The 22,798-nt window shown below is 45.5% G+C and overlaps 1 protein-coding gene across 2 annotated transcripts in view; it reads left to right on the top strand.

Annotated features, from left to right (window-relative positions):
* The window catches only part of ASNS (asparagine synthetase (glutamine-hydrolyzing)), a 238,436-nt gene that overhangs the window by 83,520 nt on the left and 132,118 nt on the right, over nt 1–22,798 (top strand). For both annotated transcript variants that reach the window (XM_030200859.1, XM_030200868.1), the window contains exon 2: nt 18,540–18,805. In XM_030200859.1, coding sequence (XP_030056719.1) covers nt 18,662–18,805 — 144 coding nt within the window. In that variant the 5' untranslated portion in view covers nt 18,540–18,661. The remainder of the gene's footprint in view (nt 1–18,539; nt 18,806–22,798) is intronic.

Raw genomic sequence — 22,798 nt, 5'->3', positions numbered from 1 at the left:
TTTCCAAACTCAAATTTACCAGGGGATTACACTTAACTAATCATAACTAAATGAAGTCCAGACAGTTGCAAATGCCTGATTTTCCTGTGTTGATGCAGCCAAATGATTGGTAAGTCCTTTTCTTTTGTTTGGCATTAGCCTATTTTCATAAGTTGTGTTAATGCTATCTTCCTCACTTTTATTATTTTGAAGGCACTGGCAGGTCAAACTCATGCCACACCCATTTGATTTGTCATCCTTTTCCCCTAGTGTGATGACAACATGATTTACATTACTGCCTTCTTGAAATATACTTTGTCTTCCTTTGCATTTACAACTGTCTGGGCTTCATGTAGTTATGCATTAGTTTAACGGGTTTTATTCTAACAATCCATTCCTTGGACAATATTGTTTGGTGCATAACATATTTCTCCACCACATCTTTCACTCGTTTAGCTCTTAGGAGTAAGTTATACACCCCAGGCACTGATCCACATTGTTTATTGATTAACAAGCTCCGCATTCCTCTTAGATCTTTATGCACAGTTTGTACGGCAGTTCTTCCATATACTTTTTTTTAAAACATATATTCTTTACATTTTTGTTTACAAATATTCTATTATTCTAGTAACCATGAGCAGTCATACACCATTGTTTTTAGTTATTCATTACCATTGTTTTTAGCATACTTTTTCAATTTTTTGGTCTCGCTGTATTTGTTTATATTTATAGATGTTTTATTCCCATTCCTGTACTGTATTGTACTAATCGTATGTTGAATCGCTGAATGTAAAGGTATGAACAAAATATGAGTTTACAGCTTCTTTGGTGGTCCTGTTATCACCCATTCTTTTGTTTAGGCTCCTTTTAAACATTATTATGATGGTTTTTTAAATTTATGTTCATTTGAGATATTTTGTTCTTTATGTTTGTTATGAAAATATTAAGTAGAATCTTGTTTTAACTTTAGGTGTTTTATCATGTGTTTACATTTTTTTTATTAGCATTACTTTATGGTTTTCATTCATTTTTATTCATGTATATATGTTGTGATCACTTTCTTATTCTTCATTATTAACAGATAACCATACCCTTAAATGTAAGTGGTCATTTGACACCATTAAAAAAAATGTTTAACTGTATATTTCTTTATTGTGCATGTCTCCACACATTTTTATAGTTTTATTAACTCTGCATATTTATATTATTTATATTATTTATATATGTGTTGCATTTATTCTCATCTTTTGTAATATATTACGACTCCTGACGCAGGCACACATGCTGAAACATGACCGTGTTGAGGCTCTTCTACATTAGGCAATTGGATTTGATGCCGGGGGGGGGGGGGTAAAGTTTTGCACCATACTGTGGGAATCCTTGTTCTTTGTTTCCTTACTTTCTTACATTGCAAGTCACTTAACCCTCCATTGTCCTAATTACAAAAAACTTAGATTGTGAGCCTACTCGGAAGAGAAAATGTACCTATATATATATATATAAATCCAAATCCCTTTCCTCATCTGTGGTGCTTCTCCTGGTAAAGGAAAAAGTGTACTTGATCCCTCACAAGAGCCCCACAGGGTGTATACTATAGAGGGTCACTTAGATGTAACTGTAGGGGCAGTCATAAAGTAGGCAGTTGCTTTAGTTGTGCAGGTGTGGCCCTCTTTGTACCTTTAATGAAACAGACCCACTCGTCTCAGCATTTTGCTTTCGCTAAGCCTCAACAGTAAGATAAAGGACAAGCAGAGTAACTTTTGTGGTACTGGGATGTGCTTGTTGGTGTAGACGGTGGTACAGCTGAAAGGTGGTGTAAATTAGAAAAGTGGTCCTTAATAGTGTCCACTGTTTCCTTTACATTTTATTCAAATAGGAGTATCCAGTTTATGGAATATCTACCAATCGTGTGTGAATGTCATCTTGTAGGGCAAACGTATGCAATCGTGCAAACCTACTACAGTGGAGGAAACTGAGATCCTAGAGAACATATTGACTGGATGTCTCAACGCCACCTGAAATTAAATATGACCAAAACCGAGCTTCTCATTTTCCCCCCAAACCCCCTCCCCGTTCCCCCCGTTTTTTATTTCTGTTGATGGCTCTCTCATTCTCCCTGTCTCCTCAGCTCGAAACCTTGGGGTTATCTTTGACTCTTCTCTCTCCTTCTCTGCTCATATCCAGCAGACCGCCAAGGCCTGTCGTTTCTTTCTTTACAACATCCGTAAAATCCGCCCCTTTCTTTCTGAGCACTCTACCAAAACCCTCATCCACACCCTTGTCACCTCTCGTTTGGACTACTGCAATCTGCTTCTTGCTGGCCTCCCACTTAGTCACTTCTCCCCTCTCCAGTCAGTTCAAAACTCTGCTGCCCATCTCGTCTTCCGCCAGGGTCGCTTTACTCATACTACTCCTCTCCTCAAGTCGCTTCACTGGCTCCCTATCCGTTTTTGCATCCTGTTCAAACTTCTTCTACTAACCTATAAATGTACTCACTCTGCTGCTCCCCATTATCTCTCCACACTCGTCCTTCCCTACACCCCTTCCCGTGCACTCCGTTCCCTGGATAAATCCTTCTTATCTGTTCCCTTCTCCGCTACTGACAACTCCAGACTTCGCTCCTTCTGTCTTGCTGCGCCCTATGCCTGGAATAGACTTCCTGAGCCCCTATGTCTTGCCCCATCCTTGACCATCTTTAAATCTAGATTGAAAGCCCACCTCTTTAACATTGCTTTTGACTCGTAACCACTTGTATCCACTCACCTCCACCTACCCTCCTCTCCTCTTTCCTCTACACATTAATTGATTTGTTTGCTTTATTTTTTTGTCTACTAGATTGTAAGCTCTTTGAGCAGGGACTGTCTTTCTTCTTTGTTTGTGCAGTGCTGCATACGCTTTGTAGCACTATAGAAATGCTAAATAGTAGTAGTAGTAAGATGGATTTTATTCTCCTGTTATAATTGCTGCAAGCTCAGACAGCACTTTTGGGGACAAGCTGGGTGAGAAAGATTGCATGTCATTACATTACAGTAGGGGGAAGTACAAAACAAATGGGATTATCTAAAAACTGTTACACAATCAGAGGAATATTTAATTAGAAAACACACACGTTTTAAGTGCTCTTTGAAAAAGAAAATAAGATGGCAGTTCTCTTATTTGCCGAGGAAGTGAGTTCCATATCCTAGCCTCCTGAAAAGGGAAAGAAAGCTTAGTCTGTCTGTTTAATTGAACTCCTTTTAAGGAGGGAAAATCAAGTCTCAATTTATGTATTTCACATACAGAAATAAGATTAGAAGGAATATTCAAGAGCCTAATAATATCTTCAACATTTAATCCATAAAAAGATTTAAAAATCAAACAAAAATTTTAAAAAGCAATACATGATTTAATTGGGAACCAATGTAGAAAATTTAGAAGAGGAGAAGATCTTTCAAATTTACCTGGAAAAAATAAGTCTAGCAGCTGTATTTTTGTGAAAATTGAAGCCTCTGTTGTAAAAAATGTATCATAAAAAGAATTGCAGTATTGCCTCTGAGGGGGAAATATAGCTTGTGATATAACCCTAAAGCTCTCTTTGCTCAACGAAGATCTGATAGCCCTTAGTTGACGTAATTTAGACATTTTTTTATTAGATTATTTATCTGAGTTTGATATGGAAGTCTTGAATCTAAAATAACATCTAACACTTTGCATTCATTCTCAGTTTTTAACATTTTACCAGTCCTCCAAGATGCTCTGACTGGGGAAAATCTGAAATCCGCCAAACATAGAATTTTGGTCTTCATAACTTCAAACAATTGAAGAAAAGTACCACCTGTTGACCAGAGTAAAGCAGTTTGATGCCATTTTGTAAAGTTTCCTTAAAAGAATCTAATTCACTTAATTGTTTCAAATGGGAAAAAATAATGTGATCTCAATACAATGAATGGTGGAGTTGTATCGGTGTGATAAGAAAATATGAAACAATCCTGGCCCCATAAACATCACAGGTTAAGTCTGTCCTAAGACTTGGCTCGCTTAGACTTATTTTGTCAGGGACCTTCTAGCAGTAATTAACCTTATGTTTTGTGTTATTTTGTCTGAGTATTGTCATGGAAAGATATTGTGTTTTGATCTTATCTACGCTTATTTGTCATGGATTGTTGATATTGTTTGATTTTGTGTTTTGTTTTGTATATTTGTTTGAAAAAACCTTCAATAAAATAGAAAAAAAAAAGAATGTAATTCGGGCAAAGGAAATATCAGCAGCATAGGGTCAATATAAATATTCCTAGATCAGATAGAAACTTAGAGGGCAGAAAAAAAACATTAAACAAGAAAGGGGGGAGCCCTGAGGCTTAACGCAAAAGGATTGCCAAAGCAAAGGTGTGACGCCTCTCTTCACACGATATGTTTGGTCAGAAATTCAGTAAACCAATTTAGTACTGTGCCAGCAAACCTCCAATTCACTAAGGGGGTGTTTTACTAATGTGTGCTAGCATTTTTAACTCGCGCTAAAAATCAACTGGTGCTAAACGCTGAGATGCCAATAGGTATATAATGGGTGTCTCAGCATTTAGCACTAGCCAATTTTTAGCGTGAGCTAAAAATGCTTCAGAGTTACCGAATTGTAAAAGGGCAGCTTCTTTATCCTGACTCCAATAGCCTCTGATCTCGGTGGTTAAGGCCAACTACAGACTCTCAGTACTATGCTACGATCTAAAAACATGTTGTGTAAAATGCAAACTATCAGTTAGAGAGAGAAAATTAGTGAATTGCTCATTAACCACAAACTGTAAGGGCCCTGTTTACTAAGCAACGTTATAGGCACATTAACATTTTTAACGTGCGTTAACTGTGTATCTGTCTACAATATCCCTAAAGGTGCCTACATGGTTAGCGCGCGTTGTAAGTGTAGGTGCGCTAAAATCACTAACGCACCTTAGTAAACAGGGCCCTCCAGTGAGTCCCTTTAATAGTTCTAAAATTGTCAATTACTGTAACATCTAAACTAACAATTTTAGGAATCGGAGTTAAAAATATATTAGTTAAACCATCAGGATAGGCTCCAAAAGCAAGAAATGAATTAATAAACCAAGTTATCCAAAATAGAGCCTCAGCAGAACTGGATTTTAGTAAAACTGCAGAGCATGTATCCAGAAAACATACCTCATTCAATAATCTAGGCAATATCCTAGAAACAGAACTGGACATTGTAAGAAGGAAGACCAAAGTCTATCACAAGGGATACCTTCCAAACAGAGATTCTTAATTAAACTTACTAGATCCTCTTCCAGCTCCAAAGTGTTAGAAGATGAACTCCACAAAAGTAATGAAAACATCTAATTTTACAGGCCTTCACTTGAAAATATCCAGGTTTATCTCATATTAGCTTGAGTGACTCATCCCAAACCTTTAGCACTTGATTAGGACTAAAAGTTTCTAAAGACCACACCTGTTCCATTTCCTGCCAGAATGGTTCTTCATTCACCGTACGTAGACATATTTTTCTTAAAAAAAAAAAAAGTTTGTACTTGTTCTAGTAATGTTGGAACTTTCAGGAAAAAAATTCAAAAGAAAATGATCAGACCATGCAACTGGAATCCATTTAATTTGATCGATTAAAGGTTCTTTATAGGAATCATTCGTATAAGCCACCAAATCTAAAGCATGAGCCTCAATATGAGTAGGACCAGTAGGGCCTATACTAAGATTAACCGAATCCAGAAAATTAAGACATTGCTTCGCTAATGGATCAACTAAATCTTCTAAGTGAAACATGGTATGCATATATGTGAGTAAAAGTGTATCGATTTTTCACTCTTTCGAAAAGCACAAAGACCAGGGGACACTCAATGAAATTACAATGGAATACTTTTAAAACAAATAGTAGGAAATATTTTTTCACTCAAAGAATAGTTAAGCTCTGATACTCATAGCCAGAGGACGTGATAACAGTGGTTAGCGTATCTGGGTTTAAAAAAATTTTGGACAAGTTTCTGGAGGAAAAGTTCATAGTCTGCTATTGAGATAGACAGGGAAAGAATACTCTAAATCAACACAGATCCCTGTCAGAACCTAGAGCACGTTCTGAGAGAAACCTATCAGGCTTTTCTGTTACCACCAAGTCAGTAACGCAAAAGCAGAGCAACTCTTCAGCTGCAGGCTAAAGTACTATCCCCTGACGTCAGCACAACCCCTGGCAGCCAATCAGAAGAGACGTCCCCCCTCCCCCTCAGCCAAACCGGCAGAATCATAACATCACCCCCCCTTCAAGGGCCCCCCCTACCCCGTCCACGAGGTTTAGGTTTGTGAGGGAAAAGGCGATGGAACCGTCTGACTAGGACTGGCACGTGGACATGAGTAGCGTCCTCCCAGGAGTTGTCTGCCGGTCCATATCCCTTCCACGCAATGAGATACTGAAGATGTCCCCGGAAGCGCCTTGCATCCAAGACATCCTGGACTTCGTATTCCCCCTGGGAGGCTGAGATGGCTGGACTAGCAGGCAACGCGGGCAAAGCCCCTTTTCTCAGAATCACAGGCTTCAGCAAGGACACATGAAAGGTGTTATGTACCCGTAATGTAGGTGGTAACTTTAGCTGATAACAGACCCGATTCACTTGCCTCACAATGGGATACGGGCCCACAAATCGAGGTGCAAAGCGGGAGGAGGGAATCTTCAGACGAAGATTACGCATGGACAACCACACCAAGTCGCCAGGCTGGAAGCGCGGTTCCACTCTGCGAGACCGATCCGCTTGGCGTTTCATACGAGTGGAGGTCACTCGCAGCGCTTTCTGAACTGATGACCAAATTGCTTGGAGCGAGGTCACCGCATCAGCCGCTGCCGGGACATCCAAGTTGGTTTTCAAGGGGGCTGGTATCCGCGGATGTCGTCCATATACGATGTAAAAGGGCGAAGCGCCCGTGGCCGAGCTCACTCGGTTGTTATGAGCGAATTCTGCCCAAGGCAGCAGCTGACTCCAGTCATTGTGGTGCTCATTGACATACATTCGCAGGAACTGCTTCAAGCATTGGTTCACTCGTTCTGTTTGGCCATTGGATTGTGGGTGATATCCCGATGAAAAGTTCAGCTTTATTTCAAGGGCTCGATTCAGGGCTCTCCAGAACTTTGAGACAAACTGTACTCCTCGATCAGAGGTAATAGATTCTGGCAGACCATGGAGACGAAAAATAGCGCTGATGAAATACTGTGCCAGCTTCACCGCCGAAGGAAGGGTAGGCATGGGTATGAAGTGGGCCATTTTCGAAAACCGGTCCACCACTACCCAGACAACGGTGTGCCCTTCAGAGATAGGCAGATCCGTAACAAAATCCATGGCAATGTGGGTCCACGGTCTCTCAAGTACCGGTAAAGGCATCAGCAACCCCTGGGGTCTCCAACGGTCAGCTTTATGCTGGGCGCACTCAGGACACGCAGCCACGAACTCCTGCACATCCCGATCAAGTGAAGGCCACCAATACTGCTGGGAGATGAACCGCTTGGTTCCCAGGATCCCGGGATGTCCTGCCATTCGAGAGGCATGCCCCCATTGGAGTGTCTTTTCTCTCAGCCGGGGTGGCACAAAGGTCATACCTGCAGGTACTGCTAGCGTCATCGCGGGCACAATGACATCGGGTTTAATTACATACTGCAGGGGTTCTTCCTCCAGGTCAGCTTCCATGGACCTGGAGAGGGCGTCTGCCTTGATGTTCTTCTCCGCTGGACGATAAGTCAGAATAAAATCAAAGCGGGAGAAGAATAGTGCCCACCGGGCCTGGCGAGGATTCAGCCTTCTCGCTTCTCGTAAATAAGTCAGGTTTTTATGGTCCGTAAACACCGTGAAGGGCTCCTGTGCCCCTTCCAGCAGATGACGCCATTCTTCCAGGGCCAATTTAATGGCTAATAGCTCCTGATCCCCGATGGCATAATTCTTCTCGGCAGGGGCATACTTTTTAGAGAAGAATGCACATGGGAGAAGTTTCCCACTGGGGTGGGCCTGGGACAGCACTGCTCCTACGCCAACCGATGATGCGTCCACTTCCACGAAAAATTTATTTGTCGGGTTGGGATGGCGCAACACTGGAGCTCCAACAAATGCCTGTTTCAGATTCTCAAAAGCCTGACACGCGTCAGGCGACCAGTTGCGAGCATCAGCGTTCTTCTTAGTCAAGGCAGTAAGAGGGGCAGTCAGGGACGAGTAATTCCAAATAAACTGCCTATAGTAGTTTGCAAACCCTAAGAAGCGCTGTAGAGCCTTACGCCCCGTAGGTTGCTGCCAGTGCAGGATGGCTGTCAGCTTACTGGGGTCCAAACGCAGCCCGTGGTTAGAAATGATGTACCCCAGGAAGAGCAGTTCGGAGCGATGGAATTCACATTTTCCCAATTTCACATAGAGGTGGTTCTCCCTCAACCGCTGCAATACGGTCTTCACGTGCTCCTGGTGCTCTTCCTCAGCCCTTGAAAAAATCAAAATGTCGTCCAAGTAGACCATCACAAACTTATACAGGAGATCCCTGAAGATGTCATTCATGAAGGCTTGGAAGACGGCTGGAGCATTAGCAAGTCCAAACGGCATTACCAGATATTCGTAATGCCCGTCGCGAGTGTTAAACGCCGTCTTCCACTCATCCCCCTCCTTGATCCGCACAAGGTTGTAGGCCCCCCTGAGATCGAGCTTGGAGAAGATCTGGGCCCCCTGGAGGCGGTCAAACATCTCAGAAATCAAGGGAAGGGGGGTATTTGTCCTTCCGCGTGATGGCATTGAGTCCCCTGTAGTCAATACAGGGGCGCAACCCCCCATCCTTCTTCTCCACGAAGAAGAATCCAGCCCCCGCGGGCGATTTAGAGGGCCGGATGATGCCTCGAGCTAGGTTCTCTCGAATATACTGGGACATGGCTTCCGTCTCTGGCCGGGATAGGGGGTATACGCGGCCACGGGGAGGTTCAGTGCGAGGTAGTAGCTCTATGGCACAGTCATAGGAGCGATGAGGAGGCAGAATTTCTGCTTGCTGTTTGGAAAAAACATCTCCAAAGGATCTGTAGGGCCCCGGTAACATAACATTGGCTCGATCCAAAGGAAGCGTCACTGGGGCTGGCGAGACCTTATCCAAACAGACCTTCTGGCAGCCCGGGCCCCACGCCGTCAATTCACCCCGGGCCCAATCAATGCAAGGGTTATGCAGGCGAAGCCAGGGTAATCCCAGGATTATGGCCTCAGTGGCCGACGGAAGGACGTAGAAGGAGATAACTTCTTTGTGTAAGACTCCTACCCGTATGGTCATAGGCACGGTCCTGGAGTGGAGAACTCCCCGAACCAGTCCCCAAGCCGCTGAGACAGTGATGGACTGAGGTAACTCCATCGTAGGAATTTGATGAACCCGCACCAGGTCCGCGCTGATAAAGTTGCCTCCCGCCCCCGAGTCAACTAGCGCCTCAAAACAAGGGGTATCCTTAATCGCCAGTAGAACTGGCACCAAAACTCTCTTCGGGCACTCACGGACAAAGTGCCCCTTCACTCCACAATGCAGGCACAGCCCCTTAGAGCGTCTCCGCTGTCTCTCCTGGGCCGCCCGGTCAACCTGCATAGGTTCAGACCCATCGGGCACACCCAGCGACGGGGAAGCAGGGCTCTTGTGCGAGCTCCTCGAGTTAGCCCCTGCAACCTGCTGACCAGCACGACGTTCACAGGCCCGCTCCCTGAACCGGATGTCCACCTGGGTGCAGAGATGGATGAGGTCGTTCAGATCTGAGGGCAGCTCCCGGCCTGTGAGTTTGTCCTTAATGTTGGCCGAGACCCCATGCCAGAATACCGCAGTCAGGCTTGGGTTATCCCAACCTAGCTCCGCGGCCAAGGTCCGAAACTGGATGGCGTACTCACCCAGAGAGAGTCGCCCCTGATGTAGGTTCAACAGCTGAGTCGCCGCCGAAGAGGGCTTCCCGGGTTCCTCAAAGATGAGCCGAAATTGTTTCAAGAACTCTGCCAAATTATCCAGGAGGGGATCCTTCTTCTCCCATAAGGGCGAGGCCCAGGCCAGAGCGGGGCCTGCCAGTAGAGAGATAATATAAGCCACCTTCGCCCGATCCGAAGGAAAATCCCGGGCCTGCAACTCGAAGACAATTTGGCATTGGTTGAGGAACCCCCGGCAGGTCTTACTGTCGCCCTCATACCTTGGGGGCGTAGCCACCCGAATCCCTCGGCCGCATGCGTGGGAACACAGCGGAGTAAAAGCTGGCGGGCCCTCTGCAGCCCCCGTGACAGTCAGCGTGTCTACCCGTTGAGACAGTGCGTTCACGACTCCCGATACCTGTTGTAGCTGAGCATGCAATTGCTGGAGCAGCTGCATGGGGGATGGATCGGTCGAGCTCATGGCTTTTGCGTTCTGTAATCCGTTGGGTTGGTCGTGAGCCCTTGGGCCTTGGCCAAGGCCAGCAGGGCGCCGACCCAGGCCAAGGGGAGACCGACCCACCACCGCACACCCCAGCTACACAATACCCCCTAAGCTACCCCTCCCCACAGTCCCTCAGGAAGAAGGGAAATAGGCATACAGGCGGGCCTCGCGGCCGAACCGGAACCCACGCAGACAGAGCCACTCGTGCGAGCCTCACGGCTGAACTGGAACCCAATCACACACAGGGAGGGGTGAAAGAACCCAGAGGGCCCCAAGAGGCCAGACACGCGCTGAACACCAGCAATAGGGCAGAGGGGGAAACAAGGACCAGAGCGGGCCACGCCCACGCAGGGGACTAGCGCAGGACAGGGAAACTAACACAGCAACCCCCCCACCAGGGTAGGAGCCCCAGGCAGAAGCCAGAGGAACCAAACACAAAAGGAAGGCAGAAAGCCTTTGCCTCAACCCCACTGTAGACAGAGGCACCCAGAACACAAAGGGTTAAGCTTGTAGAGCCAGCAGAGAGAGATTGCCAAAAATCAACAAACAATCAGAGAGAACTGTTCCCCTCCAGAGAGGGAGTGGGGCCCATTCAACAAACACACTGGCAGAAGCAGGAATACAATACACACAGTACACAAAGGGTTAAACTCACTGAGCCAGCAAGCCGGGACACTGGGAAGAGAAATCCTTAAAACAAACAAACAAGGGAGCGCTCTCACTCAGCCCAGAGCCCCGGAGGCTGAGCAATGCCCCGCCCCCACTAAACAAAGGAGCAGCTGACCCTGATTGCAGAGCTACGCACACACACACACACACACACACAGCAGCAGCTAACCCAGAGGGAAGGGAAAGAATACTCTAAATCAACACTGATCCCTGTCAGAACCTAGAGCACGTTCTGAGAGAAACCTATCAGGCTTTTCTGTTACCACCAAGTCAGTAACGCAAAAGCAGAGCAACTCTTCAGCTGCAGGCTAAAGTACTATCCCCTGACGTCAGCACAACCCCTGGCAGCCAATCAGAAGAGACGTCCCCCCCCCTCCCCCTCAGCCAAACCGGCAGAATCATAACAAAACCTTTTTTAAACTCCGCTAAGCTAACCGTTTTTTACTACATTCTCTGGCAACGAATTCCAGAGTTTAATTACATGTTGAGTAAAGAAATATTTTCTCGGATTCGTTTTAAATGTACTATTTTGGAGCTTCATTGCGTGACCCCTAGTCCTAGTATTTTTGGAAAGGGTAAACAAGCGATTCACATCTACCCATTCCATTCCACTCATTATTTTATAGACCTCTATCATATCTCCCCACAGCCTTCTCTTCTCCAAACAGAAGAACCCTAGCCGCTTTAGCCTTTCCTCATAGGGAAGTCGTCCCATGCCCTTTATCATTTTATTCGCCCTTCTCTGTACATTTTCTAATTTCATTATATCTGTTTTGAGATGCAGTGACCAGAATTGCACACAATATTCGAGGTGCAGTCACACATGGAGTGATACAAAGGCATTATAGCATCCTCATTTTTGTTTTTCATTCCTTTCCTAATAATACCTAACATTCTATTTGCTTTCTTAGCTGCTGCTGCACACTGAGCAGAGGGTTTCAACATATCATCAACAATGACGCCTAGATCCCTTTCACGGTCGATGACTCCTAATGAGGAACCTTACGTCACATAGCTATAGTTTGGGTTCCTCTTTCCCATGTGCATCACTTTGCATTTACTCACATTAACGTCATCTGCAACTTAGATGCTTAGAGGGGCATAATCGAATGTCGCCGGCCAAATAGATCGCCGGCGATCTATGTTGGCAGCGGCGCTACAGCTGGCTGGAACCATATTATCGAAAAAGATGGCCGGCCATCTTTTTTTTTTCCGATAATACGGTTTAGCCTGGCCAAATGCCTTGGAGTTCGCTGGGTTTGAGATGGCCGGGTTTGTTTTTCAGCGATAATGGAAAGTTATATCGGCCTTCTCAAACCCCGGCCAAATTCAAGGCATTTGGCCGTGGGAGGAGCCAGCATTTTTAGTGCACTGGCCCCCCTGACATGCCAGGACACCAACCAGCCACCCTAGGGGTCACTGCGGTGGACTTCAGAAAAGCTCCCACGTGCATAGCTCCCTTACTTTGAGTTGCCATTCCTTATGGTGTATCTTACTATGTTCAGTCAGATTCTTCTTCCATTTTCTGAAGGATTTTCTTTTAGCTCTAATAGCTTCCATCAGCTCATTTTTTAACCTTGCCAACTATCGTTTGGGCTTCCTTCCTCCTTTTATAATACATTGAATATATTTGGCCTGGGCTTCCAGGGTGGTATTTTTGAACAGCATGCATGCCCATTGTAAATTTTTGGCCTTTTGCAGCTCCTTCTCAAAGGTTTTTTTCATCGTTCTTCTCATTTTATCATAGCCTCATGTTTGAAAGTTAAAATATTGGATTTCCTGTGTGCCAAAGTCGATATCAAATCTGATCATATTATGATCACTGTTATCAAGCGGCCCCATTGCCATTACCTCCTGCACCAGATCGTGCGCTCCACTAAGGACTAGGTCTAGAATTTTTCCTCCTCTTGGCTTCTGTACCAGCTGCTCCATAAAGCAGTCCTTGATTTCGTCAAGGAATTTTACCTCCCTAGCATGCTCTGATGTTATATTTACCCAGTCAATATCGGTGTAATTGAAATCGCCAAATTTATTTATTTATTATTACATTTGTACCCCACACTTTTCCACAGAAGCAGGTACAATGTGGCTTACATAGTTAACAGACTTACAATTATTAGATTCATTAAGAAGAATATTAAGAACTATAATGTAACATAATGATAGAATGCTTTAAGTATATGTTAATTAACATGGGAAGGAGTAATGAAGATAGATAAGGAAATGGGGATGGTTATGATGAAGAAAGGATGAGGAAGGGAGGACTAGGATAGTATGGAGGAAGGGAGGACTAGGATAGTATGGAGTAGCTAGGGGGACATGGTTAATATATAGACATCGTTATAATAAGAGAAATGTGTAGGTTTATGTCGGGTCATTTGGATAAGCTAGCTTAAAGAGATGGGTTTTCAACATTTTCCTAAAAGGTAAATGGTCATTATTGCTCTGATGGATCTTGGTAATGCTGGCTGCCCAGAAGGAAAAGCTGGATGCATAGATTGTTTTGTATTTGATTCCTTTGCAATTGGAAGGTGCAAATTAAGGTAAGTACGTGAAGACACTGAGCTGTTTCTGATAGGAAGGGTCGATAAGGTTATTCATGTAACTAGGGGATTCTCCATGTATGATCTTGTGAATCAGAGTATGTATTTTGAAGGTTATTCTTTCCCTGATGGGGAGCCAGTGAAGCTTCTTCCGAAGATGACTTATTGTTCCCTCTCCCTAATTTCTGATAACATGTCTACATTTGTCTGTTCATCCTGGCCAGGTGGACGGTAAGTACACTCCTATCACTAGCCTTTTCCCCTTTTCACATGGAATTTCGATCCATAGGGATGCCAGATGTGTTTTGTTTCCTGCAGAATTTTCAATCTATTTAATTCAAAGCCCTCCTTAACATACAAAGCTACCCGTCCACCAATTGGATCCGCCCTATCAGTACGATATAATTTGTACCCTGGTATGACAGTATCCCACTGGTTATCCTCCTTCCCCAGGTCTCAGAGATGCCTATTATATCTAATTTTTCATTTAGTGCAATATATTCTAACTCTCCCATCTTATTTCTTAGGCTTCTGGCATTCACATATAGACATTTCAAACTATGTTTGTTGTTCCTATTACTCTTGTTCAGCAGTTGACAGTGTTAATTTGCAATCTTTTGTCTGCTTTTTATATAAAGACACCTGGTCTACTATCCAAGCTATAACGACGACGGAAAACGCCCAAGTTCCGACCTAAATCGGGATATGGACGTTTATCTCACAAAACGAATAAAGCGTATAATCGAAAGCCGATTTTTGGACGTTTTCAACTGCACTCCGTCGCGGATGCGGACAAAGTTTATGGGGGCGTGTCAGAGGTGTGGCGCAGGCGGAACTGGGGCGTGGTTATCTGCCGAACAAGATGGGCGCATTTCACTGATAATGGGAAAGAAAGTATGCGTTTTTAGCTAGAATTTAGGACACTTTTCCTGGACCCTGTTTTTTTTCACGAATAAGGCCCCCAAAAGTGCCCTAAATGACCAGTTGACCAACTGGAGGGAATCAGGGATGACCTCCCCTGACTCCCCCAGTGGTCACTAACCCCCCTCCCACACAAAAAAATGATGTTTCACACATTTTTATTTTCACCCTCAAATGTCATACCCAGCTCCCTGGCAGCAGTATGCAGGTCACTGGAGGAGTTGTTAGGGGGTGCAGTGGACTTCAGGCAGGTGGACCCAGGCCCATCCCCCCCTACCTGTTACAATTGTGCTGCTTAATGCTTATTAGTCGTCCAACCCCCCCAAACCCACTGTACCCACATGTAGGTGCCCCCTTCACCCCTTAGGGCTATAGTAATGGTGTAGACTTGTGGGCAGTGGGTTTTGAGGGGGATTTGGGGGGCTCAACACACAAGGGAAGGGTGCTATGCACCTGGGAGCTCTTTTACCTTTTTTTTTGTTTTTGTAAAAGTGCCCCCTAGGGTGCCCGGTTGGTGTCCTGGCATGTGAGGGGGACCAGTGCACTACGAATCCTGGCCCCTCCCACGAATAAATGTCTTGGATTTATTCGTTTTTGAGCTGGGCGCTTTCATTTTCTATTATCGCTGAAAAACAAAAACGCCCAGCTCACACATTGTTGAATAAAACATGGGCGTCTATTTTTTTTCGAAAATACGGTTCGGTCCGCCCCTTCACTGACCCGTTCTCGGAGATAAACGCCCATGGAGATAGGCGTTTTCGTTCAATTATGCCCCTCCATGGTTTCTATTGCAACCGCTCTATCGGGATACCCCATCTTCCCTGTTTTGGTGATATCTTTGAAAAATACCTTATTCCGAACCATGTAGTTTTGAACGATTGTTGGCCTTCCCCAAGGTTGTAGTTTAAAAGCTGCTCTATCTCCTTTTTAAATGCTGATGCCAGCAGCCTGGTCTTACCCTGGTTAAGGTGGAGCCCATCATTCCAGAATAGGATCACCCATCCCCATAATGTTGCCCAGTTCCTTACAAATCTAAAACCCTCCTCCCTGCACCATCACCTCATCTATGCATTGAGACTCCGGAGCTCTGCTTGTCTCTTGTGCCCTGCGCTTGGAATGGAGAGCACTCTGAAATTGCTACCCTAGAGGTTCTGGATATGAGCTTTCAACTAAGAGCCTAAATTTGGCTTCCAGAACCGCCCTCCCACATTTTCCTATGTCATTGGTACCCACATGAACCAAGACAGCCGGCTCCTCCCCAGCACTATCTAAAATCCTATCTAGGTGATGCGTGAGGTCCGCCACCTTTGCACCAGGCAGGCAAGTGACCAGGTAATCCTCACGTCCACCAGCCACCCAGCTAGCTACATGCTTAATAACTGAATCACCAACTATTATAAATTACACACCAGATCTGTCTCTGACATATTTCCTCTTTATTTCTTTTCTCAATGTCTGTTCATTCAAATCTTACTCTTTCACTCTTCAGTCTTGCATATACATTTCACTTACCTATTAACTTTCTATCTCCTCCTGTAACCCACAGCAATGCTATTTCTCCTGTCTTACTCTTTCCCTGGCCTTCTATTCTCTTCTCTTTCACCCACTCCCCATTACTACATTTCTATCCTCATTACTCACCGTTCTCCTCTCACTCATCTCCTTTGATAACCCGTATGGCCTCTCCTACATGTTTCCCCCATGCCCAGTATCATCCGTCCCTCTTCCTCTTTCCACCCACACTTGTAGCCCAGCATCTCCCTATCCCCTTTCCCTCCTTCCGTATTTGTAGCCCAGCATCTTCCTCTTTTTCTCCTCTATCCCTATGGCCCAGCATTTCCCTATCTCTTTTCCTCTCCCTCCACTCTACCCCACTATGGTCCAGCATTTCCCTCCCCTCCCCTATGGCGTAGCAACTCCCTGTCTATAACCCTTCCCCTCCATCCTTATGGTCCAACATTTCCCTGTCCTCTCTCCCCTCCCTTCCTGCTCTGTGGTCCAGCAATTTCCTGTTCGCTCTCCTTCCCTGCATCCTCCCCCAGCCCAATAACTTTCTGATTGACTTTGGCAGAGCTGTCATTCAGAGGGCTTTGTGTTGCCTGCCCAGTGAGTTTCTGTTTGGATATGTTCCAATCATATAGACTGGTCAGCTGGCAACCAAGGAAGGTGAAATTCAGTCATACCTGCTAATTTTCTTTCCTTTAGTCCTGCTGCACCAGTCTGTGACCCATCCTGAAAGACTTCAGTTCAAGGGGCTCATATTGTTTTCTGCCTCTCTCTCTTCCTTTATTTAAAAAAAAAAAAGAAGTAAAAATGATAGCAATTCATTGGCCTTAACCATTGTTGCAGTGGTTTGATGGAGTGTGGTATATGGGATCTTCTGCTGTGACAGAGGCAAACTGGAGTTTTCCACAGATCACAAGTCCTTATACTGGTGATGTCACTGGGAAAAGTCAGTTTCTCTATTTCCATCTACTGGTAGGAAGGGTATACAGCTCAATCATACAGACTGGTGCAGCAGGAGTAAAGGAAAGGAAATTAACAGTTATGACTAAATTTCACTTTATACTTCTTCCAGGCCAATGTGGTAATGCTTCCAAAATACTATTTAATTCCTTCTTTGACTATGGGCAGGAGCAGAGTACCAGAGCTCGAGTGTTTTTGTAGTATGCACCATTCTTATGGAATGTGTTGCCCCATGAACCATGATGTGACAGATATTCGTGTTTTTCGGTCACATTTGTTCAAGCAGATGTTCGACTGCTGATCAAGATTTTCCACAGCTAAGGATATGGTACATACTAATTCTACTTATTGATCAGTCTTGTTGCATATATATCTTTATTGTATTCATCATTACCATGTTAACTTCTACCCATTTTGTTTTTGTCATTTTATGTGTTTATTGTACTTCGCCATGACCCTGTGGTGACTAGGCGAGTAATAAATCTACTAAACAAATAAGTAAAAAAAACTAAATAAGTAATTGACCCATCATCTCTGGTCCCCCCATTTGCCCACTCCACATACTGTATTTCCTCAGCATTCAGCCTTTTCATCATTACTTTTATATCCCTCATAATTACCCCTGTTCATGCCATCGCCCCCCCCCCCCCAATCATTCACCGCTTCTTCACCTCACCCCTTTTCTGCATTTATCTCTCCCCTCCCCATGATCATTCACAGTTCTCTGACTTGTCTCTGGGGTTTCATGTCTCCTTCCTTTTCCATGACTCTTCCCTTAGCTGAGTTCCAGAGAACTGTCCAGCCTGTACTCCCTGCCCAGTGCTGCCTTTGACAAAGGCACAGGAGGGGAGGGTGAGGGGCTGCAGATTATACAGCAGAAATTTAAAATTATTTGATCCCATCTCCAGCCTGGCCCTTCCTGTTTTCTGCAGGTTGTTTTGAGGAAGGGCAACAGCTGTTTTCTGCAATAGATGACTTCTGGGCAGTTTAGCCCAGCCCTAGGGAGTGTGAGAAATGGGTAGAAGGGTAGCACAGTGATTTTGATTTTCAGGAGTTTGAGCCTGTTTGTGCTACTGTCACTTCTTTGCAACCTTGGGCAAGTCACTTCACCCTCCTTTGCCTCAGGTACAATTTACATTGTAAGCCTTTTTGGGCAGGGAAGTAATTGCAGTCCCTGAAATAGTAACGCACCTTGAGTTTAGATCTGGAAAGGCAAGTAACTAAATCTAAATTCATATCCAAATTGCAGGGGACTTGGCAGGCTTTGTGAGTGGCCAAAGCAACTCTCCAAGCTATATTTAGAAATAATTTTGAATGTGTAGTAGGTGTCGGAGGAAGATTAGTAGTCTAAACTTCCTCTCACCCATAATTCTTTACAGGAACAATATGTTGTCTTTCAGCATAAATGACCAATACGAAAACCAGAAACTTGAGCCAGGAATGAAATTTAGGGATCTCTTTTGGTAGAACCAAACACTAACTACTGGGAATTGTCCAGCTACTAAAATTTTGATTGTAACTAAATCGAATAAAAGAGTGTAGCATTTAAGCAAATGTGCAGTGTGTAATGAAAGTTATTTCTTTGTGCAGGTGAAGCATTCAAGATGTGTGGGCATTTGGGCTCTCTTTGGCAGTGTATGAATGCTTTCTGTTTCAGTGTCTTAATGCTATGAAAATAGCACACCCGTGGTCCTGATGCTTTCCGCTTTGAAATGTTAATGGGTTCACCAACTGTTGTTTTGGTTTTCCATCGGCTTGCCATGTTGACCATCTATATGGTAATGCAGCCCATTCGTGGTGAAGAAGTTTCCGTATCTTGGCTGTGCTACAAGGGGGAAATCTACAATTACAAACAGGTAAAACAAGTGTTAGCTGCCTAAGAAACAGAAATAAGCCGTAGAGGTGGTATGCTGCAGATTGGAGAGGAAAAGAAGACAACCCTACTGGCTAGCAAGCAGTGTTGCAGGTAAACCTCTGAGGAGGCACCCTCTTATACGTTGGAGCATTGAAGGAGTTCTTGACCAGTTATGTATGACTACCTGAGGATGGGCTGGAGTCACTGCTGAGTTTATTAGGGGACATAATTTAAAACTGTAGGATGGAAAGCCATTAAAACCCAAACTGATAGGATGTAGATCTGGCCAGAAATCACAGTACATAACACATCTGAAACAATAGTAGTGTGTTTGGCATTAGAGGTAACACAGAAGCTGGTTCTTCTTCCAGGCTGTGTATTTGCATGACTGAAGAAAATAGTTTTAAGTCATTTTATGACCTGTCAGTTTTCTCCTATTCATTTTGGGCTTCAAACACAATCAGACCTACTCCTCCTAGGGTCATGGTGCCATGAACCATTTTTGGTAGCTCTCCAAGAGTTTTCTCCCATATTTCTATTTAGTCAGTTATTGCAGTAATATATCTTAGCCAGGGGCTACAGACCACAGCTCTCTCTTTGCCCAAAGGTTGATGTTTAGTTGTCACCATTATGGAGTTATGCAGCCTTCTCCTGGAGTTTATAAGCATTACCTATGCAGTATCCCTAGCGCCAACCAATCTAAGGAGCAGAAACTTGGCTCAGAAATCAAATCCAAATGTACTTCATGGAGGTGGTGGGACACAGGGTCTCAATGATTTTTAATGTACTCTCTTGATTTATATGTAATCAGATGTACAGTCAAACTAAAAGGCCCAACATATATAAATGTAGGAAACTCTCCTGGCGGGATGGTGAGTAGCCCTAGAGCGGTGCTTTCAACCAGTAATTGCCACTGGAAGCTTCTGGGTGTGCCACATAAGCCTGACCAATCTCCATGTCCTTCCCCAAATACAAGTGTAGTAAAGTAAGACTGCTATGCACTGCACAAGGTTCTGCTCCATTTCCTCCTCCCAAAAACATATGCTAGGCTGCTTTGCACGTGCTTTTTGCTGCAAAGCAGGCTGTTACTGTGATTCACCACCATTAGCAGATCTGCTCCAGGTGCCAACTGAGTTCCCCCATTGCCGCTGTTGGACATAGACTGAAAGGCCTCCCACTCACTGCTGTTGAAACAGATGCAAAGCTATTCCCCATCATTCTGAGGGGCTATGTTGGATACAGTGTAAATGTTAGGGCAGTGGTTGAATCAAGTTTTTCAATCTTGTTAGATTAGTATAGCATTATAGAGTACTAGTAAAAAAGGCCTGTTTCTGTTAGAAATGAAACGGACGCTAGCAAGGTTTTCCTTGGAATGTATGTTTCAGAAAGAGCGTGTGTGAGAGATGGAGCGTGTGTGTCAGAGAGAGAATGTGAGAGAGAGAGAGAGACAGAGTGTATGTTTGTGCGAGGAGAGAGAGTTTGTGAGAGACAGTGTTTGGTTTCTGTGTGACACTGTGTGAAGAGAGAGGGACAAAGACAGTGAGTGTGTGAGTGAGAGTGTATGTGGCAGACAGAGAATGAGTGGACTGCATGTGTGGTGTGAGGAACCCCTCACCTCCTCCCTCTCCCCTGCCCCCTTGCAGCCAGGCATGTGCAGCGACCCTCCTCTCCCCGTGTTCCCCCTGCAGCCACCCATGTCCATCAACCCCTCTTCTCCCCCTGCTGCGTCCTTCCTGTCTCCCCTGCTCCCCCTGCAGCCACTCGTGGTCTCAGCCCCCCCCCCAGCATCCCTCCTGTCCCCCCTGCAGCCAGCCATGGCCAGCGACCCTTCTGTCCCCCTGCCCCCCCTGCAGCTACCCATTTCCAGCGACCCTCCTCTCCTGTGCAGCCACCCATGTCTGAGGACACTCCTCTCCTTTTTCCCTGTTCCTCCCCTGTGGCCAGCCATGTCCATTGACCCACCTGTCCCCCCTGATGACCACCAACCCTTCTGTCCCCCTGCCCGCCCTGCAGTGTCCTGTCCTGTATCCCCCTGTCCCCCTTGCAGGCACCCATGTGGTGTGTGGAGCCCCATCCCTATCTCCCTGTTCCCTGCCCCCCCTGCAGCCACCCATGTGCAGCGACCCTCCCCTCCCCTCCCCCTGCTTCCTTCCAGCCACCCATGTCCAGCGAGACCCCCTTCCCCCCCCAGCCGGCGCAGCACCCAAAGAAAGCCCTTGTCCCCCCTTCATGCAATCACCCGACCCCCCCCACCGTGGCACATCACCAAGCCCGCTCCCCCCTCATCACCCCCTCGCCACCCGCACCGCTAATACAAACTGTGGTCCGGCGGCTGCTGCTTCTGCTATTCAGCAGCAGCAGCCCGTACATAAAGAAAACAAACAAAAAAATCCTCCTAAAACGCACCTCTGTTGAGAAGCATCTCACATTGGCTGAAGTCTCAGCATGCGCTCCTCCTCTCCCCTCTGACGTTCTCGACGTTCTCCGGAGTCTTCCGGCAGGGGCACTGACGTTGAGGGGAGAGGAGGAGCGGCTGCAGAGACGTCAGCCAATGTGAGATGCTTCTCCATGGAGGTGCGTTTTAGGAGGTTGGTTTTTTGTTTGTTTGTTTTCTTTATGTACAGGCTGCTGCTACTGAATAGAAGCAGCAGCAGCCGCCGGACAGAGTTGTATTAGCGGTCGCGGGTGGCGAGGCGGTCGATGTGGGGGGGGAGGGGGCTTGGTGAAGCGGCAGGGGAGGGGTTGGGTGATGCGGCGAGGAGGGAAGGGGGGGTTGTTGCTTTCTGATGCCCCGTTGCACGGGTTGTTGTGGCGATGCGGCGGGGGGCACTTAGAGGTGCACCGTCGAGGCTGTTTGTGTGTGTGTGTTTTTGTGTGTGTGTGTTTGTGTGTGTTTTTGTGTGCATTTGTTTGTGTGTTTCTGTGTGTGTGTGCGTTTGTGTGTGCGTTTGTGTGTTTGTGTTTCTGTGTGCATTTGCGTGTGTGTTTGTTTGTGTGTGTGTGTATGTGTGTGTGTGTTTATGTGTGTGTGTGTTGTGTATGTGTGTGTGTGTTTATGTGTGTGTGTGTGTGTTTGTGTTTGTGTGTGAGTGTTTGTGTGTGTGTGTGTGTTTGTGTGTGTTTGTGTTTGTGGTGGTGTTTCTGTGTGTGTGTTTGTGTGTGTTTGTGTTTCTGTGTGTGCGTTGTGTGTGTGCGTTTGCGTGTGTTTATGTGTGTGTGTGTTTGCTTGTGTGTGTGTGTGTGTTTGTGTGTGTGTTTGCGTTTGTGTGTGTGTGTTTGTGTGTGTGCATTTGTGTGTGTTTGTGTGTGTTATGTGTGTTTGTGTGTGTGTTGTGTGTGTGTGTTTGTGTGTGCGTTTGTGTGTGTGTTTGCGTTTGTGTGTGTGTTTATGTGTGTGTGCGTTTGTGTGTTTATGTGTGTATGTGTTTCTGTGTGTGTTTATTTGTGTGTGTGTTTGTGTGTTTGTGTGTGTGTGTGTGTTTGCGTGTGTATGTGTGTGTGTGTGTGTGTATGTGTGTGTGTGTGTTTGCGTTTGTGTGTGTGTTTATGTGTGTGTGTGTGTGCGTTTGCGTTTGTGTGTGTGTGTGTTTGCGTGTGTATGTGTGTGTGTGTGTTTGCGTTTGTGTGTGTGTTTATGTGTGTGTGTGTTTGTGTGTGTGCGTTTGTGTGTGTTTGTGTTTATTTGTGTGTGTTTGCGTTTGTGTGTGTGTTTGTATGTGTGTTTATGTGTGTGTTTGTGTGTGTGTTTTTATGTGTTTGTGTGTGTTTATGTGTGTGTTTATGTTGTGTGTGTGGGGAGGTTGCGGGTGGCTTTTGTGGTCATGTGGTTGGGGAGTTTGCCAGCAGTCCTGTAGCGAGTCCTAGGCAGGGGGAGGAGTACGGAAACACTCCCCTGCCTGGGTCGTGTTTGTTGGAGGGGGTTGCCAGTTGGTGTAGGGTGCCTTTATGGATCCTTTTACTGTCTGTGTTCCGCCCTCGAGGGTGGGGCAGAGAG

This window comes from Microcaecilia unicolor, chromosome 1, assembly GCF_901765095.1.
Source record: "Microcaecilia unicolor chromosome 1, aMicUni1.1, whole genome shotgun sequence".
NCBI classification, from domain to species: Eukaryota; Metazoa; Chordata; class Amphibia; order Gymnophiona; family Siphonopidae; genus Microcaecilia; species Microcaecilia unicolor.
This window is presented reverse-complemented; position numbering and strand designations above follow the sequence as displayed.